Source organism: Notechis scutatus, chromosome 2, assembly GCF_049901735.1.
Source record: "Notechis scutatus isolate UNSWTSFEM ecotype Mainland chromosome 2, rNotScu1.2, whole genome shotgun sequence".
Lineage (NCBI taxonomy): Eukaryota > Metazoa > Chordata > Lepidosauria > Squamata > Elapidae > Notechis > Notechis scutatus.
The window spans coordinates 167,141,598-167,156,383 of NC_142010.1; the positions used below are offsets into that span (position 1 = coordinate 167,141,598).

The following is a 14,786-nucleotide window of genomic DNA, read 5'->3' on the forward strand; positions in this document are numbered from 1 at the left end:
GAAGATGCTATATCTACCTTTCTGGTGATCATTATTTCTAGGCATTTAGAGCCAAACACTGCATTTAAACCCTGATCAAGTAAATATTCATCTGGTAATGAACATAAACAGATCACTTCAACCACAATACCAAGTGGCTTCTGTGTGTTTTAACCTGTTTTCCTATTCCTCCTTTCTCTTTCTCATTGTGTCCCAGGACTGGACTGTGATATAGATATTCCAAAGGCCATTCAAATGGTCCGGTCGCAACGCTCAGGAATGGTGCAGACTGAAGCTCAATACAAGTTCATCTATATGGCCATATGCCAATTTATAGAGATCACCAAAAAGAAACGGGACATTATGCAGGTAATGGATTGAAGGAGGCATGCAAATGCCATTCTGTTACCTTGTGGGGAGGGGGGTGATTGTATTTTCCTCTAGAGAAGCAGATGGCACCCATCAAGATAGTTTGCTCCCTAGCAAAGGGACAATAGCTATGGCACATTCATCTTCTAGCAGCCACATTAGACACACTGGTTAGAGAACCAAGCTGGTTTATCCTCATTGGCTGAGCCCTTGTCAACTTCACTGGCTGTGCAGTAATCAGTGGATCTTGACCAAGAGACTTGCCAGTCCAGGTCGCAGCAAAGGAGAGATTTCAAGTGCCTTCACAGTCAGGCTGGAGAATGGAACAAAAAGAAAAAATGGTGGGAGAGCAGGTGTTTGTTTTGGTTGCGAGGGGAGACTTCAACTTCCTTCTGTGCACATAGGCAGTTTCAGCTCCTTGCCTTCCATACAGTAAGAGAGTGCTCAGTGAACAACAAAACCCCCTCCCCACTGGCTCTAGCTTTCCTTTTACCCCTTTTCTCCGTGCTGCAGTTTCCGAAAGGAAGACTAAATGAATCAGAATATGGGAATCTCACCTACCCACTTGCCCAGAAGACCTCACACCCAAAGGTTTCTAGAAAATCTTCCAGGTAAGACCTTTGTTCAAAGCAAACAATAATATTTATAAAGACAATTCAATGTTCTGAAAGTGGTAGAGATTAGATAATTAACATTCTTCTTTCCTGGAGCAAACTCTAAACTAGAAGCAAGTTTCAGCAATGTCGAATTTAAACTGGATAGAAGAAACTGAGAATCATGGATACTTTCCTGGTCTATATCAGTGACATACGTAACACCATCCTAAACCTACTGTGTACCACTCTTCAAAACATTCTATTTTTTGGCAGGGGGTATTGAAAACAAATATCTCTATGAATCAAAACTTGGGAAACAATGTCCTAAGAGATTGAAAGATTTAGCCTTTAGGGAAAAAAAATAGTTAGAATTAGAGAAAAAAAAAAATAGAGAGTCAATCTCTACAATAGAGATTACTTGTGTCTTGTTGCTCTAAAATTTAGAATTAATGCCAAGTGATGAAAGTTGCAGGAGTTGCATCACTCTTAGCTAAATGTTAACAGAACCTCTTAGAATCTATGAAGTATTTAACAGGTCGTCTTTGAAGTATCTTCTTTGCTGATGTTATTTTAACAGCAACTTGGCAATCTGATGAATTGAAAGAATTCTGAAATTTGATCTTGTGTATATTTGAAAGCAAATGAGTGATGTCCAAAGCCCATTCCAATAATATAATTTTGTGCCATATATATGCTGCTTTGAAAGGTTATTTTTAAAAATGCTACATAACTTGTTCTATGTATGAAGAAGCTAACATATTTCAAAATAGCAGAAAGTACCTTCCTTTGACTAATTGGTACAGCTATCTACTGAATGGGTACAAAATTGGATTTAAACAAGCTGTCACATATTCTCAGAATTTGAATAGCTCAAATATAATTTGAGACCACACTCTGGATGCTCTCATTTATTTCTATCCACCCCATCTCAACCGACTCTCCTTAGGGAATAACTTCCTTATTTTTTCATGTAAATCAAATCAAATTTGGTTTATTCATGCAAACTAATTAAATGTGAATTGCCAAACAACAACAACAATAATAACACCCCCCAAATAAACTGGATTGAAAGCCAATATTTAATTGTTGCTTTCTTGTGGGTCATCTGATAAACAGAAAGCGGCAATGTTTTACCTTAAAGCAAGAAAGAGAGAAACATGAAAAATTTCATGAAGCTCAAGCACATAGCAAGCCCATCAATGATTCAACATTATCTATGAACCTTGTCTGCCCTTTTTTTTGCTCTTTTCCTCCTTATACAGGCAAAGGGAGGAACCAACCCTCTATGAGAATTTAGACAACATGAAAGGGAAAAAAGAAGAGAAGGGTCAAAAACCATGGCCATCTGGGAAAGAAAAGAAACCTAAAGGCTCTTTGAAGAAAAAGTAGCCATCATTGGCTCCATTTGCAGTGAACATTTGTCCTCGCTAATAACAATTTTGTCTAGAGGTTTACAGAATTGTACAGGGCTGTCCATATTTTGGTCACTGCATGGAAAAACTCAGCTGGCACTTTCTCCTTTCATCACTTCATTCTCACTTGCCCCCTTACCTACATTATTTTAAATTATCATAGGCCTCTTAGATGTTTATTTCATTTGCATGTAGAATCTTGCACCCACTGTGATTGTGCAGGTTGGGGTTCTCAGCCACCAATTTATTGCCTTGACTCCTTTATTACCTCCTAAAATGCCCCATTTTTCAGCACATCTACTAGCTAGATCTCTGCTGTTTTTGAGTCCATGCAAAGTACCTTGTTCTTTAGTCTAAAGAGTAAAACACCTGCTTGTGTTGCCTAGACCTCTCCTAAGACGGCCTAATCCTTCCCATTTTTTAGAATGTACCCCTTAGTAGGTGATACAAAGCTTACTATGGATCTGGAGCTGGCAAACCTTGCACTTTTGCTTTGGGTCATTCCACTTATTGGACCCAGAGGCTGAATACAGTGCTTTTCAATAAGCATTACTTCCTTAGCTTAAGCTTTCTAATCCAGTTTCTTCCTACTGTTTGTTTGAAATTTCATCGGATCAAAGCTGACCATGTTCCATTTACAACTGGGAACCACAAGCTCAACAGCTATCTGTTTATTCACCAACCTTTTGGCAATTGCACTCTGTAAATAATAGATTGGATTGCTTTACTCTGTAAATAAACCAGATATTTGTTTGGTATGTGCCTCCTCTCATTTGCTCGATATATCTATTTAATATATTAATATATTTTAATATAGCATAGATTTTAATATATTCATGGCCAGGAGGGCCTGTGCACAACTGTGAGTTGTATGCCAGTTATGCCCTTTCCTGGACCAACAATCCATACTCACTCTTGCCCTACTCACCTCCCATCTTGACTCACTGTACTGCATGGGGCTACCCTTGAAAAGCATCTGGAAGCTCCAGTTTGTTCGAAATGCAGCAGCCTCCGTGGTTTTGTGCAGACCTCCATGTGCACATGTGTTACCTCTCCTGCGGGAACTACATTGGTTGCCAGTTTGCTTCTGGGTGCAATTCAAGGTGCCAGTTGTTACCTTTAAAGTCCTTCATGGCTTGGGACCAGGTTATCTGAGGGACCGTCTCTTGCCAGTCACATCCACCCAACCCACTTGAGCAGGGAGGCAAGGAAAGTTGAGGGTCCTGTCCCCTAAAAGGAGATACATCTGGTGGGACCCAGATGAAGGAGCTTCTCTTTGGTGGCTCCCTCTCTTTGGAATATCGTCCCTCCAGAAATTAGACTTCCCTCCCCATTTTGACACTCTTTTGTAAGGCCCTGAAGACTTGGCTTTGCCAGTCGACCTGGGGAACCCAGGACAGGATGGAGCCCACCAACTGGCTCATTTGACTGTGTTGTAGCCAGAGGTGGATGAATGGGTGGTTATTGTTTTAATTTTTTTATATATATATTTTCCTATATTGTGTTTTTATTGTTTGTAAACTGCCTAGAGTCACTGGGAAGCAAGTAGGTGGCTATATAAATTTTCTAAATAAATATTAACTAGAATTTGAAACAGATTCCATGAGGGCTCTTGGACAAGTATGTGAGTCAGGATGCGATTCGTATCAGCTCGCAGACAAGTAACAAATCTGTCATTGGCTAAATACAAACTGTTAGATCGCAGGAAGGAGACTTGAGACCAGTGTGACTTTCAGCTCTTATTTCTTTATTTAGCTCTGTACAAGATCTTGGAGCCGCGGCAGCCCTTTTTATAGGGATTTCCTGCGGCTCGCAACCAATGACAGTTCTTTGAATCTCCCGCGATAGGCCGTGCCAATCGTGGGTGATTCTTAGCGAACCAATGGCAATAGGTTATTTGAACCAATCATTGCCCACTGTCTGTTGACCAACCAGAAAAGGGTTTTCCAAGTATGCTAATATGGAACACCCCTCCCCTCTTGGTCCAGTCCAACCTACATAACGTAGTCCTGTAAGTAGGCGGGGCTCTTCGTGTTCCTACTTGACCTGCGCAGCTCAGTTGTGTTGTTGCCTTCAGCTGGTTCGGATGGGATAGCTGTTTCTCCCATCCGCCTCGGTGGAACATCCTGGAATGGTGAGTCAGGCCTGCTGCTGCCACTCCCACCCGGTCTACCTGGGTCGGTCGAGTCGGTGGCTCCGCTGCTCCCGCCTGGTCTTTCTGAGCTGGTTGAGCTGGCCTGGCTGTTTCTTCCAGGAGAGGCCTCGTGTTGGTTATCCGCTGCTGGTTCCCTTCTGCCAAAGTCGTCTGCCGGTAAGTAGTGTTTTTGGGCCTATTTGTGTTGGTGGGGGGTGTTCAGTTTGTTGTTGTGTTATCGGAGGGTTTCCTCCTCCCTTTTGGTTAATGTTTGGGGATTCTCCCCCCCCCCCTCTGGGTTTTGTATTATCCTCTATTTGGTGTGGGTTTTTTGTGTGTGGTGTATCAGTGTTGTCGGTGTTTCTTTCAGTTGCCGTATGCCTCGTTCGGCTAGGAATTTTTCGAATGACAACGCCGTGAATTGCGGCCCGTTGTCTGCAACTAGCAAGTCCGGTAATCCATGGGTTGCGAAGAGTTTTGTTAATTGTTTGATGACGGCCTCTGTTGTTGTGGATTACATGATGCTGACCTCCAGCCAATTTGACTAAGCGTTGACAGTTATTAAAAATGTATGTCCCTTTGTAGGTCCCGCAAAATCTATATGGACTCGTGACCAGGGGCCCCTAGGTGTCTCCCACTCGAGGTAAGGTGCGGAAGGGGGGTTAGGTCTGGATTCCTGGCATTTGCCGCATGTTGCCACCCATGCCTCAATGTCTTTGTCTATCCCTGACCACCAGACGTAACTCCTGGCCAAGGATTTCATTTTGACAATCCCCGGGTGTGCCTCATGTAACATGTCCAACACCCTTGCTTGTATTTTTTCCAGAATTACAACTCTGTCCCCCCATAGTATGCATCCCTTTTGTGTAGATAGTTCGGTTTGTCGGTTCCAGAAGGTTTTGAATGGCTCGCTGTCATCGGTTTCCGGCCACCCTTTTGCCACCCAGTTTAAAACCCGCGCCAGTTGCCTGTCTTTTGCAGTTTCTTTGGCAATGTCTGACGCGGTCATAGTTAAGTTGGGTAATGTTTCTATCTGAAGTATGGATGTGATGGGAGCCGGGTCGTCTTCCAGGTCAGGGAGCGGGGAGCGGCTCAGGGCATCAGCGTGTGATATGCTTTTCCCTGGCCGGTGAATTAATTGGTAGTTGTAGGCGGCAAGGAACTCGGACCACCTTGTCATCCGTGGTGACAATATGTTTGGGGTGGCCTTGTTCCCTGCCAGTATTCCCAGAAGTGGTTTATGATCGGTAATGAGGGAGAAAGTCCTACCATACAGGTATTCATGGAACCGCTTTACTCTGGTGATCGCTGCTAGTGCCTCCCTGTCCAGCTGGCTGTAGTTCCTCTCTACCCTGGACAATGTCTTGGAGTAGAATGCGATTGGTGCTTCTCTCCCGTCCGGTAGTGTGTGGCTTAGAATGGCTCCAACGCTGAATGGTGACGCGTCACAGGTCACGGTTAACGGTAGGGTTTCGTTGTATTGTATAAGGAACGATTCAGATGTCAGCAGGTCTTTTATTCTTTGAAATGCGGTTTCTTCCCGCTTGCCCCAGGACCAGGTGGCTGTCTTGTCTAACAGTCTATGTAGACGCTCCGTCATTGTTGCCTGCTGTGGCAAGAAAACATTATAAAAGTTAATGAGTCCTAGGAATGCCTGTAGTTCTGTTTTGTTCTGTGGTCTGGGGGCTTCTTTGATGGCTTTAATTTTCTTCTTGGTGGGGTGGATCCCATTCTTGTCAATTAGGTACCCCAGGAATTCTACTTTTTCGGTGCATAGCTGGCACTTTTCCTTTTTTACTTTGAGTCCTGTCTCTTTAAATTTCTGCAGGACTTTTCTGAGGTGGCTTTCCAATTGATTTTTATCCTTGGCAGATACCAGCACGTCATCGAAATAGGGCACCACCCCCTTTATTCCTTGCAATAACCGTTCCATCAGGCTCTGGAGCAACCCTGGGGCCACACTGACTCCGAATTGGAGTCTTTTGCAACAGAATGCCCCCCTGTGGGTCACAATGGTCTGTGCCTCGGCTGTTTCGGGGTCGACTGGCAGTTGCTGGTATGCCTGTGCCAGATCGAGCTTTGCGAAGACTTTTCCTCCCCCCAGCGAGTGTAGGAGGTGCTGTACCACCGGAATGGGGTATGCACTCTGCTGTAATGCGTGGTTGAGGGTGGCCTTATAGTCTCCGCAGATTCTCACGGACCCGTCTGGCTTAATTGGGGTGACTATTGGGGTTTCCCACCGTGCGTGATCTATTTGCTCTAGGACCCCTTGTGCGATGAGCTTGTCCAATTGCTCATCCATTTTTGGTTTGAGGGTGAAAGGAACTCGCCTAGGCTTTAAATGGATCGGGGCTATGTTTGGGTTCAGATTAAATGAAATAGGGGACCCACGATACTTGCCTAGCTTCCCGTTGAATACGTCCTGGAAGTCCCGCATTAGGCTCTCCTCCCAGTCTGCCTCGGTGATGTGATTGATGACTGTCACCTCGATCCCCAGCGGCGCGAACCACTGCAGTCCCAGTAGGCTTGGGCGGTCTCTGTCTACGATGGTAAGTGGGAGGATTTTTGCGTGTTTTTTGAAGGTTATGTGAAAATGTCCGACTCCGACTACGGGGATTCTGTTCCCCTGGTAGTCCTTTAAAGTCAGTCTCTGGTTGTCTAGTTCACGTTTGCGTATGCTGGGTACTAGGTGCTTTATGGTGTCCCAGGATACCATCGATAGGTATGATCCGGAATCCACCTCCATGTTACACTGCTGGCCTTCGATGCCGACTTGCACGTGTACCTTTTGGGCATCTGTTGTGCTCGAGTGCCCGATGGTGACCGTTTGGTGGGTTTCTTCCGGCGGTTTTGCTGAGCCGCTTGCTTCTTCCTTCGCGGCTCCAACGGCTCTCTGTGTGCCTGTCTCTGGTCCTGGGGGGGGGGGGTGCTGTCACGTCGCCTCGGGCTGTAAGTGCTTTTATTTCAGCAGACCTTGGCGATGTGTCCCCGTTTTTCACAGTGCCGGCAAATGGCATCTAGGAACAGGCACTCTGAACGGGGGTAGTCTCCTCCGCACACGGCGCACTGGAACCCCGACTTACGACCTCTCCACTCCCATCTATCTCATTCCGACTGGAGTCTGTGAATTTCTTCCACCTCGTCGTCGGTCTCAGAATGGGAATCAACGTCCTCGTGGTGCGCGGTCGTAGTGGTGGCTTTTTGGCTTCCCTCTGGTCCCTTTTCCTGGGGTGGGCTTGCTTCCGTCGGTGTTTGCCGGGCTACCGCGTTCATTTGCTGCATTGCGGCCGCTGACTTTTTCACGGCTTCGGCTGCGGTGGCCTCAGCAATGGCTTCGGTGACCATGATGTCTGGTCGGGTCATCAAATGGCTCTGGAGTGTGAGGTCTCTTAGTCCGAGAACCACGTGGTCTCTCATGGCCTCGTCCATGTTGGAGAACCCACACTCACCTCTGATGTTCCTCAGAGCCGCTACGAAGTCTTTGATGCTTTCCCCTTCTTTCTGGTCCTGTTTATAAAACTCGTGCCTTCGGATGAGGTTGGGGACGGCCGGTGCATAATGGTCCGTAGTAGTCGGTCCAGGTCTGGCCATGCCATCTCCTTAATGTCCCAGAGCTTGGCCAATGCCTTGGCCATTTTGAACACTGCAGGCCCGCAGTGTGTCAGGAACACGGCTCTCTTCCTCTGGTCAGTTGTGTCCTGTAGGTTGTTGCTTTCGAGGAACATGAGTAACCGATCGATATACGATTCCCAGTCCTCTGCTGCTTGATCGAATGGTGCGGGTGGCGAGTTGCTACCGGCCATCTCGTTGGTTGGTCAGTCCTGGTTGCCACGTGCTCTACTGGTCTCCTTTGTCCCCGAATCCCATCCTCGTCACCAGTGTTAGACCGCGGGAAGGAGACTTGAGACCAGTGTGACTTTCAGCTCTTATTTCTTTATTTAGCTCTGTACAAGATCTTGGAGCCACGGCAGCCCTTTTTATAGGGATTTCCCGTGGCTTGCAACCAATGACAGTTCTTTGAATCTACCGCGATCGGCCGCGCCAATCGCAGGTGATTCTTACGAACAAATGGCAATAGGTTATTTGAACCAATCATTGCCCAGTGTCTGTTGACCAATCAGAAAAGGGTTTTCCAAGTATGCTAATATGGAACACAAACATTTGCTCCTTCCATTGTCTTAAGTCTGCCACTTTTTGAGGTTGTTCTCTCCCCCCCCCCCGATATGTATAAAGCTAATGAACACTGAAATCAGCATTCATTCACCACCAGGTGGAATTGTTACATAGATATGGGCTATATTTCAGGCAACCCTGAGACATACCAGGTAATGTGTAATATTAAAAATAAAATATCACTGTATTTTTAATTTATTTGGAAACCATTTTGTTTTCTGCATAAGTTTGAAGGGCGAGGAAAAAATCAAAAGATACTTGGATTAAAATGAGCGAGGGGAATGTAGGGAACAGAAAAATGCTTTGCAACAATATTCAGGCTACATTTTACAGGTAGTTCCTCGATTTATAACCATTCATTTAGTGATTGTTTAAAGTTACAATGGCGCTGAAAAAGTGACGTGTGACTGTTTTTCATCCTTATGACCATTGTAGCATCTCCATGGTCACGTGATCAAAATCATGGTCAATTAGCAACTAGTATGTATTCATGACAATTGCAATGTCCCGGGATCATGTGATCACTTTTTGCGATGTTTTTGGAGAAGCAAAGTCAATGAAGTGAAGCCAGATTCACTTAACCGTATTACTAACTCAACAACTTGCAGTGGTTCATTTAACAACTGTAGCCAGAAAAGCCACAAAATGAAGCAAAACTTACTTAACAACTGTCTTGCTTAGCACCCGAAATGTTGGGCTCCGTTATGGTTGCAAGTCGAGGCATACCCACCCAGATTCTGGTAGAATTGGGGCAGTTTATAAGTATTGAAAATAAAAATGTAAAGCATTGATTTTTTTCTGCAGATCCACTGATTTGGTGGATTTCCCACTGATTCCCTATCCACTTTTGTATTACAGTTCCTAAACTACAGAGCCCCACCACCCACCAAGATACCATAATTCCATATTCCTTGGGAGAAGTTCATTCTATCACCACACTGCCCTCTTGTGCTGTATCTTCAGATTACATTATTTGAAACAGCTGCTTGAGAAAGTATCAAGGCGTTTTCATAGGCGTTTCATCTATTCTACAGCCAGTAGTACTGAAGGTTGAGTTGGTGAAGCCCTACCCGATAGAAATAGAGATTTTTCATTTTTTTTTATCTACTGTAATCATTCCAATTTCCCCTGCAGAGAAAGTGTATGATTGATGTTATTATCTGGTCTGGCGGGTAATTTTTTAAAATTGCCACTGCTTTCCTGACTTTTTTTGGTACACAGTCTAAGATCTATTTTATCCTGAAGGTGTTCTCCTTTCCCCCCCTTTTTTCTGTTTAAAAAAGTAATCTTAGCTCTCAGTGACTACTCATACTGTTTTGGACAAATTTCTTGAAAAATCTCTAGTGAAGGACTACCCACAACTCCAGGAAACAAACTGTTCCCTGCTCAATAGGTCTGTGAGGATATTCCTCTATATTTCCAAGTGGATTTCCCTCTGACAAGCTTCCACTGCTTGCCTTACCCTCTTGTGCTATGGAAAATAAATCCAACATCCTTTCCTGTGGCAGCCCTTCTAGCTATCACATCTCCTCTTAGTCTTCTTTGTTAAGCGAAACATACCATAGTTCCGTCACCCATTCTTCATGGGATTTAAGAGTCTAGACCACCTAGCATCCTTGCTCTTCTCAGCCCTTTCTAGGGCCTCACCATCTTTTTTTTTTATGGGGTTGACTGAACAGTGTTCCAAATGTGCCCTCACCAGTGTGGCATAGAGCTATCACTACATGTAGTTCTTGTAGCAATAGGAAAATGGACTCACACTGGCTCCTAAGGAGACAATGACTCCACTTTCAAGACTCTTGTAGTTTTCTGAAGTTGTCTACTCAAATCTAAGCAAGATCCAATTCTACCCAGATTTCTCAAGGTCAGCTAGTCTGGAAGGAGCTGTTGCCTATCCTGGCAAAAATCAGGCTTTAAGGAATGGTTAACATCATTTGTAAGATCAGACAAAGAAACTGATGGGAGTTCAGTGTATTTATTACATTTGTACACTGCCTGACTTCCAATAACTTCCAATCTCGATTCTACAATGGTGCTAAAGTCAGAAACATCTGTTCCCACCTGCACATCTTACGGTTTGCCATTATCTGGTACATGACATACCAGTACTTCCTACTTGTGTGCCAACAGGTGTAAGCGGAGTGGAGATATTTTTCATTCCCCTCTAGCTCCTACAATCTAGATTTTGTTGACACTGCACTGTTAGATTTTGTTGACACTGCACTGAAAATCCAGGCAGGTTTGGGATCTGGCAAGCATCCCCCAGCATCTTTATTTACAAGAAATTCCCTGGGACTTGCATAAAACCTTGCAGACATAGGTATGGAAAATATTTCCACCTTTGTGGGGAAGAACACAAGGTAAGCTAGAGGGTACAACAGAAAGCAATTCAAGTTGCCTTCAGGTAGAATAGTTGTTCTGACTTTTCATGCTTAATATACCAGCCATTTTGTGTTAGTGCATCTTCTTATAGCAGCCATTTTGTAAGAATATCCTTCACATGCTTTAAAAATCCTAAATATGCCCAACAGGCTAAATTACCACATAGATTATTCCTTTTCACAGAGACACTGGCAGATTATTATTTATGTAGTGTTTTCATTTAGAGAAAATAGTATACTTATTTTAAAACAAAAACTCTGAAAACTATCTGCCAGCAAATATTGTTCTCTTAACTAAGGAAGAATTCTCCTCACCAGTTAATCAGACATTCAACCACTCTTCCTGCCAATACTTTGTTATTGCACATACCAGATTTTTAATCAAGTCTGTAGTAGGATATGAAGCATGATTTATGGGTGTATGGTAATGCAGTTTGGTCAAGCATCATTCAAGAATCACTCAGTTGATGGTTAAAGGCAAGTTTGAAATTGTGAGAGATTGTGAACTGTACCTTAGTGCCCTGCCTCCTTCCAAGCTAGCTGTGTGGCTATGGGCTAGTCTCTCTCTCTCTCTCTCTCCAGCCTAGGAAAAAGGCAACGCCAAAGCATTCCAAATAGAACAGCAAAAACAGACAAAAATAAAATATTCTTGTGTGGAAGACGGAAAATGCAACTGTATTCTACTGAGAACTATAGCAATGCACTGCCACCTGCTCTCCATTTCCTCACAACTACACTCATGCATAAACACAAGTAGGCGTTAAAGTGAACTGATCTTTGAAAGTATTCAAATGGCTAATTTTTCTCCCTTTTGCATAAGTACTGTCTGGTGAAAGAAACCCAACGCTTAAAAATGAAAGCAAACAGTCGTATCAGAAGTTTTGGACCTGATTTTATTTAATAAAGATGTGAATCACAAGGCAACCGAAGTTACATAAAGTCTCACAGCACTTGCAAAAGTCCTGTGACCCATCTATTCCTGAGATGAGATGTTCAATGGGGAACAGGGAATGGAAAAGTAAGTCAGAAATGAAAAAATGGAAGAGCCAGGGATTTTAAATGTAAGGCATGACACAGACCCATCAGAAACTTAACAGCAACAATTTGATCTAGTTAAAAAAAAATCAGCCCAGATAGAAAGAATTGCACAATGCAACCCTCTTTTGTTTCTCCCAGTAAACATCTGGTCCTGCTGGATGGGATTTATCTAAGGGACCTCCATTCAATAAAGAGTTCAAATAAAATTAATTAGGGCAATCGCTGGAACCCTGACACTGATTCCTACTGTTTGGTATTCTCAAAAAAATGGAGCCACATTAGCTAGAAAAGGTCCTTTAGTGAGGGATGAGTTGGGAAGTTGACAAGGGTGAAGATGACAACTGAAAAGAAATCCCAAGAGAATATTTATGGGCCTCAAAGGTGCAATATCCAAAAGCCCGGAATTCCCATTCTGTCAGTCATCTGCGTGGTTCAAGGAGGCAATCGCTGTTTCATTTCTTTATCTGTTTGATGAGAAGACTGTCGCTGGAAGAGAAACAAAGACATAACAAAGAACTTTGAGAAACATACCATAATATGGGCTTGGGAACCAAGCATGAAATCAAGCATTAATTTTTATGGTTAACACAGAACAAGAGTAATTAAGGGTTCAAACATATATATGTATTTGGTGGATTAATTCCTTGAGGCAGAAAAGCAGGTTTGTCCTATGTTTGTGTTTAGTTTCTACAACATTTTGTAATTGTTGTTTGGATATAGAAATTCTGTGTTTTTTCTATTTTTGATCAGCCTGCTCCATGATGGGAGTAAAGGTAAGTTAATTCATAGCTTTGGGTAACTGATTTTAATAAGGGAAGAGAGACAACGATGCCCAATGTCTGAGAAATTTATTCTGAATCCCTTACTATTAGACCAAACCTTTGTAAACTTGCCTGATTGACTCATGAAATAATAGTCATTTAAATGAAAAATAATAGAATCATTAGAAAACCTTCCTTTTTTTACTTCATTTATGGAAGGCTATATAACAAGCTGTTCTTGAACACGTTCCTTCCAACTTATTCAACATTTTCTCCTAATGTCATAATCATTGCATCATCATTACCAATTTTATATGCATCCTGACTCTCAACAAATCTGGGTGTTTTATAAATGGTTAAAGATTATATTAAAAAGAAAGAAAACCCCAAGTGAAACATAAAAGTAGCACCGTACTGTATTAATGAATAAATGTTTTATATAAGCCCCTACTTAAATATAGTACCGGCACATAACATTTCAAACTACATTCTAAACTACATAGCTTTTTTTTAGATAAACATTTAAATGAGATCTGCTCAATTCAAAAGAAGATGCCAAACTATGGGTCCTTCCTCTGTACTTTTATGAACACTTAGTTGCTATGAAACTATTAATGGAATTGGTACACCAGCTAACGGCTGCTGCCTTAGATGTTCTGGGAAGCTGTACCTTGGGATTTCACTTTCTACAGTTTGAAAGTAACTACAATAACTTACTGTAATAATATTAGCCTAGAGAAAAGATAGCCTTGAATTCACAAACTTATTGTACTTTGGAGATGACAATGACCACGCTTTTGTATCCTGAATGGAGTGCTTGGTCAAGCTGGACACGCAGTAACTTTCCATCCAGTTTCAGCTGAAAAGCACCAGAAGTTTGCCATTTTCAGCAGAAGAAAAAGGAAGAGTGGTGGCTTAATCTCCTCCTGACCCCACTATTTGTCAGTTCAAGATTTCTCTATAGATATAAAAAAGCACGTGGAGCTTAAAATTTTTCATAAACGGATTTTCTCAATGGGGAATCAAAAGTTTGGATCAGAAAAATAGCCTGCCTGTCCTCCAAAATGGGTAGAAAAAACTAAGCAAACACGCATCCAGGCAACTCTTCATAAATTCACAGCCCTTGTGGTTGCCTATAAGCTGGAATCAAGCATCTGTGGGAGACTGTTCATGTATCAGAGCAGTTTAACCTAACAAGGGTCCACAATCTACAAAGAAGAGCCCATACTTATTATGTAGGCTCTTTTCCCAAAGAATAAAATCTCATCCAACAGCTATATGGACCTACTGATCAGGAGGAGAAGCCAACCCCATGTCTTACTTTCTGTGGGCCTCTCTCCTCACACTATAATTCCCAGAAGGCTAAATGACTCCATAGTTGCCCTACTCCTGTTTTACATCTATCAAAATCTAGGAAGATAATTCATCAAAACTTTTAACTAATTAAGGTTTGTGTATGGATAACATAAAGGCACTGGAGGGGGAAAAAAGCACCATTTCAGTCGATGGCTTCTCAGAACAAGAACTTCTCTTTCACTCTCACAAGAGTGGGACTGTGTATTTCAAACACAGCTTTTATAAATATATCACTTGGCGTTACCAAAATGAATCAGAAATAACTTAAACCATTTTCTCAAATTAAAGACTGCATGAAAGAGACGTGTCTTACCTTCCTCTGGATCCGGATCAACAAAGAGTAGCACCAGAAGAGAGAGGACGGAGAAAAAAAAAAGGATTAGAAAAATTTACAAAGCCTGCTGTACCTCCATGTTTACGGCACATGCTTTGGGAACTAGATTTATGCTACATGCAGAGAGCAAGATATATTATATTCTTTGCTCTTCTTCAAAAAAAGCAGTGTAAGATGAATAGCTTCCTAGTGGTCCCCACCCCACCACTTTTTCAGAGGAACTGCCGTCTTCTGACTTCCCTAAATCATCTCA

General features: G+C 42.8%; 1 protein-coding gene across 1 annotated transcript in view; it reads left to right on the forward strand.

Annotated features, from left to right (window-relative positions):
- The window catches only part of PTPN6 (protein tyrosine phosphatase non-receptor type 6), a 35,655-nt gene extending 32,543 nt beyond the window's left edge, over nucleotides 1–3,112 (forward strand). Inside the window, exons 12-14 of the mRNA XM_087954207.1 lie at nucleotides 197–348; nucleotides 862–959; nucleotides 2,207–3,112. Coding sequence (XP_087810333.1) covers nucleotides 197–348; nucleotides 862–959; nucleotides 2,207–2,333 — 377 coding nt within the window. The 3' untranslated portion in view covers nucleotides 2,334–3,112. The remainder of the gene's footprint in view (nucleotides 1–196; nucleotides 349–861; nucleotides 960–2,206) is intronic.
- Nucleotides 3,113–14,786: the final 11,674 nt, after the last annotated feature.